The 6,138-nt window shown below is 51.4% G+C and overlaps 1 protein-coding gene across 1 annotated transcript in view; it reads left to right on the top strand.

The window, feature by feature from the left end:
- Nucleotides 1–348: 348 nt before the first annotated feature.
- plbd2 (phospholipase B domain containing 2) overlaps nucleotides 349–6,138 on the top strand; it is a 47,603-nt gene continuing 41,813 nt past the window's right edge. The window contains exon 1 of the mRNA XM_078227013.1: nucleotides 349–829. Coding sequence (XP_078083139.1) covers nucleotides 513–829 — 317 coding nt within the window. The 5' untranslated portion in view covers nucleotides 349–512. The remainder of the gene's footprint in view (nucleotides 830–6,138) is intronic.

Here is a 6,138-nt window from a genome sequence, read left to right as displayed (position 1 = left end):
AGCACTGGTTTTTTGGATTTGCCTGGGAATCCCGGCTTTATTGAAATGTACTAGCTAATAAAGCCTTGCTGCCTGGAAGATCAAGACTCAGACTCTATTCTGATTGATGAATTCTTCTTGCCGTCCACGGGGAACCACGGCAATGGTCAGTGTCCTGGGTGACAGGAGGGTCTGATGGTCAGTGTCCTGAGTGACAGAGGGTCTGATGGTCAGTGTCCTGGGTGACAGGGGGGTCTGATGGTCAGTGTCCTGGGTGTCAGGGTGTCTGATGGTCAGTGTCCTGGGTGTCAGGGTGTCTGATGGTCAGTGTCCTGGGTGACAGGGATCTGATGGTCAGTGTCCTGGGTGACAGGGGTCTGATGGTCAGTGTCCTGGGTGACGGGGGGGGGGGGGGGGGTCTGATGGTCAGTGTCCTGGGTGACGGGGGGGGGGGTCTGATGGTCAGTGTCCTGGGCTCTGATGGTCAGTGTCCTGGGTGTCAGGGGGTCTGATGGTCAGTGTCCTGGGCTCTGATGGTCAGTGTCCTGGGTTCAGGGGGACCTGGGGCCTGGTTGGAGCTCAGGTCATGTGATCGAGCCGGGGTGATGGCGGCGGCGGTGGAGGCCCGGAGCGGGAGCGATGGCGAGCCCAGGAGCCGGAGCCGGAGCCGGAGCCTGTCCCCGGCCCCCAGCCTCCTCCTGCTGCTGCTGCTGGCTGTGGACAGCGCGGCCTCGCAGGAGCTGCACCGCTCGGTGGTGCTGGGGAAGGGCGGGCGGCTCCAACTGGTGGCCGGGCTGAGGCCGGACGGCATCGCCTGGGCAAACTTCACCGACAGGATCCGCGGCAGCGGGTGGGTAACCGCGGGGGGGAATGGGGAGTGAGTGAGTGAGGGGGGAATTGGGGTGGAATGGGGGCAAAGGGAGTTGGGGAGGTGGTATGGGGGAGGGAGGGAGTGGAGAATGGGGTAATCCGGAGGGAGGGGAGGGGGGTAATCCGGAGGGAGGGGAGGGGAGGGGGGATAATCCGGACGGAGGGGGGTAATCCAGAGTGGGGGAGGGGGGTAATCCAGAGTGGGAGAGGGTGTGTGTAATCTAGAGTGGGTATGGGGGGGGGGGGGTGTAATCCAGAGTGCGGGGAGGGGGGTCAGAATGGGGGGAAGTGGGGTAATCCAGAGCAGGGAGAAGGGGGGTAATCCAGAGTGGGGGGACGGAGGCGTAATCCAGAGTGGGGGGAGGGAGGGGTAATCCAGAGTGGAGGGAGGGATAATCCAGAGTGGGGGGAGGGAGGGGTAATCCAGAGTGGGGGGAGGGAGGGGTAATCCAGAGTGGGAGAAGGGGGGTAATCCAGAGTGGGGGGATGAGGGGTAATCCAGAGTGGGGGGATGAGGGGTAATCCAGAGTGGGGGGGTGAGGGGTAATCCAGAGTGGGGGAGGGGGATAATCCAGAGTGGGGGAGGGGGTAATCCAGAGTGGGGGTGGGGGGTAATCCAGAGTGGGGGAGGGGGTAATCCAGAGAGTGGGGGGAGTGGATGAGTAATCCAGAGTGGGGGGAGGGGGGGTAATCCAGTGTGGAGGGAGGGGGGTAATCCAGAGTGGGGGAGGGGGTAATCCAGAGAGTGGGGGGAGTGGGTGAGTAATCCAGAGTGGGGGAGGGGGGTAATCCATAGTGGGGAAGGGGGTAATCCAGGGGGAGGGGAGGGGGGGTAATCCAGGGGGAGGGGAGGGGGGGGGAATCCAGGGGGAGGGGAGGGGGAGTAATCCAGGGGGAGGGGAGGGGGGGAATCCAGGGGGAGGGGAGGGGGTAATCCAGAGGGAAGGGAGGGGGGTAATCCAGGGGGAGGGGAGGGGGGGGAATCCAGGGGGAGGGGAGGGGGTAATCCAGAGGGAAGGGAGGGGGGTAATCCAGAGGGAGGGGAGGGGGGATAATCCAGAGGGAGGGGAGGGGGGATAATCCAGAGGGAGGGGAGGGGGGTAATCCAGGGTGGGGGAGGGGGGTAATCCAGGGGGAGGGGAGGGGGTAATCCAGATGGGAGGGGGGAGAGGGGGGGGAAATCCAGAGGGAGGGGTTGGGGGGGGGGGTAATCCAGTGAGGGGTGGGGAGGGGAGTAATCCAGAGAGGGGGGAGTGGGGGTAATCCAGAATGGGGGGAGGGTTAATCCAAAGTGGGGGGGGTAAACCAAAGTAGGGGGGGGGGTAATCCAGAGTGGGGGGAGGGGGAGGGTAATCCAGAGTGGTGGGAGGGGGAGGGTAATCCAGAGTGGGGGGAGGGGGGTAATCCAGAGTGGGGAGTAATTGAGAGTGGGGGGAGGGGGTGTAATCCAGACTGGGGGGAGGGGGGGTATAATCCAGAGTGGGGTGAGAAGGTGTGTAATCCAGAGTGGGAGTGGGGGAGGGTACCCCAGAGTGGGGGCAGGGGGGGTATAATCAAGAGTGGGGGAGGGTAACCCAGAGTGGGGGGGGGGGGTGACATATTTTAGTATAATGGAAGCATTTTTCTTAAAAATAGACACTACAGGAATTTACAGGTAGATTAAAATTTACCAGAGAGGAAGTTGAAAGAAATGTAGTACAGGCAGTCCTTGGCTTTATGACGTTCGAATTGCAATGAATGGCATGTACAGTGTTTAAACATTGACACCCCATTTTGACTTTATAATGTTGGTTTCAACTTTACGACACCAGGTTAAAGCCCAACAGTTTATTTGGTATCACGAGCTTTCGGAGCGCTGCTCCTTCCATCAGGTGAGTGGGCTCACCCAATTCACCTGATGAAGGAGCTCCGAAAGCTCGTGATACCAAATAAACCTATTGGACTCTAACCTGGTGTTGTGAGACTTTGTACTGTGCCCACCCCAATCCAACGCCAGCGTCTCCACATCACAACTTTACGACACCATGCTAGCATGTTCACATGTGTGCCACCACTGGACAGATTGAACCATCTTTCTTGGGTTGGAAACAAGTGTTTTATTCTGTCTTCTTTGGTGCAAGAGTCACAATTTTAATGCATTTATACGTTTATGTTGTATTTAATATGCGCTCAGATGACAGGAAGGCTATGGCAGGTGAAGACCGAAAAACTATCATTATCACGAAAGAGGTAGTGTTGGGCAAGCTAATGGGGCGAAAGGCAGACAAGACTCCTGGCCCTGATGGAATGAATCCCAGGGTACTAAAAGAGATAGCGGGGGAAATAACAAATGCACTCGTGGTAATTTACCAAAATTCGCTGGACTCTGGGGTAGTTCCCACAGATTGGAAAACAGCAAATGTGACGCCACTGTTTAAAAAAGGAGGTAGACAAAAGGCGAGTAACTATAGGTTAGCTTAACTTCTGTAGTAGGGAAAATGCTTGATTCAATCATCAAGGAAGAAATGACAAGACATCTGGATATAAATTGTCCCATTGAGAAGACGCAGCATGGGTTCATGAAGGGCAGGTCATGTTTGACTAATTTGGTGGAATTCTTTGAGAACATTACATGTGCAGTGGACAATGGGAACCTGTGGATGTGGTGTATCTGGATTTCCAGAAGGCATTTGACAAGGTGCCGTACCAAAGGCTGCTGCATAAGATAATGGTGCACAGTGTTACGGGTAATGTATTAGCATGAATAGAGGATTGGTTAACTAACAGAAAGCAAAGAGTGGGGGTAAATGGGTGTTTTTCTGGTTCGCGATCAGTGACTAGTGGTGTGTCTCACGGATCAGTGTTGGGACTGCAATTGTTTATGATTTACATAGATGATTGGAGTTGGGGACCAAGTGTAGTGTGTCAGATGACACTAAGATCAGTGGCAGAGCAAAGTGTGCAGAAGATGCTGAAAGTCTGCAAAGGGATATAGATAGTCTAAGTGAGTGTGCAAGGGTCTGGCAGATGGAGTACAATGTTGGTAAATGTGAGGTCATCCATTTTGGTAGGAATAACAGCAAAATGGACTATTATTTAAATGTTAAAAAAGTGCAGCGCACACTGTGCAGAAGGACCTAGGTGTCCTTGTGCATTAATCACAAAAAGTTGGTTTGCAGGTGCAGCAGGTAATTAAGAAGGCAAATGGAATTTTGTCCTTCATTGCTAGAGGGATGGAGTTTAAAAGCAGCGAGGTTATGTTGCAGCTGTATAAGGCGCTGGTGAGGCCACACCTGGAGTACTGCGTACAGTTTTGGTCTCCTTACTTAAGAAAGGATATACTGGCACTGGAGGGGGTGCAGAGGAGGTTCACTAGGTTGATTCTGGAGTTGAGAGGGTTGGATTATGAGGAGAAACTGAGTAGACTGGGGCGATCCTCATTGGAATTCAGAAGAATGAGGGGAGATCTTATAGAAACATATAAGATTATGAAGGGAATAGACAAGATAGAAGCAGGGAAGTTGTTTGCACTGGCAGGTGAAACTAGAACTGGGAGACATAGCCTCACAATAAGGGGAAGCAAGGACTAAGTTGAGGAGGAACTTTTCACCCAAAGGGTTGTGAATCTGGAATTCCCTGCCCAGTGGAGCAGTTGAGGCTACCTCATTGAATGTTTTTAAGGCAAGGATAGATAAATTTTTGAACAGTAAAGGAATTAAGGGTTATGGTGAGTGGGTGGATAAGTGGAGCTGGGTCCACAAAAAGATTAGCCATGATCTTATTGAATGGTGGAGCAGGCTTGAGGGGCCAGATGGCCTACTCCTGCTCCTAGTTTTTATGTTCAGATTCGCAGAAGTTCAAAGTTAATCAAGGAACTGACATTGATCGATGGCTTCATTATATCGATGATTTGGAGATGCCGGCGTTGGACTGGGGTGGGCACAGTAAGAAGTCTCACAACACCAGGTTAAAGTCCACCAGGTTTATTTGGTAGCTCAAGCTTTCGGAGTGTCACTTCTTTTTCAGGTGAATGAAGAGTTCTCAAATAATGTGTTACCAAATAAACCTGTTGGACTTTAACCTGGTGTTGTGAGACTTCTGACTGTTCATTATATCGCCAATACCAACTGAGGAACTTGTGCTAAGGCACGCAGGTATCAACAATTGCCTGGCAGGTCGAGAGTTGAGAGCATTTTACACTGCTAGGTGCCCTATGAGTGATCTCCAGCCTTGGTTCAGGAACCAATCCCTCATTAACACCATTGCTCCTATGGGAAAACTAGTGCTGACCTCTGACGTTCTGACTTACAACACGATTTTCAGGAATTGTGTAGCAAGTCCAAGGAGTGTCCATAGTTTTAATTGACTCTCCAATGAGGTAATAAATAAATACAATAAAGCATTTTTTGTATTACTTTAACTTAGTAAACTGTTTGGTGTATATGCTTGGCTGAGGAGCCAATGGTGCGAAGCTACCATCTGTGGGATTATGACTGAACGCCTCTAAGTCAGAATCCCGCCTAAAAGTAACGATACCCTAGCACTGCGGATCACTGGTTGGCCTGGGATAGCCGACTCCGGTTGGTGCGGAGTGCCACTCGATTCAGGGCTGGAGCGCGGCCGGATGGGCGCCGCCTCTCTCCTGTTAACACACAGCATGTTTGTTGGGAACCTGGTGCTAAAATATTCGTAGACGACCTGATTCTGGCTCAGGGTTTCGTACGTGGCAGAGCAGCTATCTCGTTGCGATCGATTGAAAGTCATTCCAAGGCAATAATCAAACAAACTTTGCCGCTGATCTGCATAAGATTCCGGTGCAGGTGACCTAAGTTTTGGTTAAACAGGTTATAAAGAGTTATCTTGAAAGAGGAGAGAGAAAGGGAGAGAGCTAGGGAGGTTTAGGAAAGGAATTTCAAAAAATAACACCAAGACAGCTGAAGGTGTGGCCACCAATGATAGAATGATTAAAATCAGGAATGTACAAGATGCCAGTATTGGAATGCAGGGTTGTTGGATGATTGTAGGGCTTGTGATGATAGTAGTGCAATTGATATGGATATATGCATATATTTTGTGTTTAAGGTTTAAAAATTCCACTATGTGCTACTGGCAGTCAGTACGCCTGGTGGGAATGCAACTCAGATGCTGAGAGAGCTGGATAATTAGTCATTTTCGCCTTGTAAGTGGTTATGTTAAGTAGAATTAATGGACTTTTGTTTATTTAAGTTCCCCTGGGATCTCTGATTAGTGATTGACAGAGTCATGTGATGTTATAGTTTGTATGCAGTCCTGGGCTGTAGCAGAGACAAA

The sequence above is a fragment of the Mustelus asterias genome, chromosome 13 (assembly GCF_964213995.1).
Source record: "Mustelus asterias chromosome 13, sMusAst1.hap1.1, whole genome shotgun sequence".
In the NCBI taxonomy this organism is placed as follows: Eukaryota; Metazoa; Chordata; class Chondrichthyes; order Carcharhiniformes; family Triakidae; genus Mustelus; species Mustelus asterias.
The sequence above is the reverse complement of the archived record's forward strand: the minus strand, read 5'-3'. Positions and strand labels throughout refer to the sequence as shown.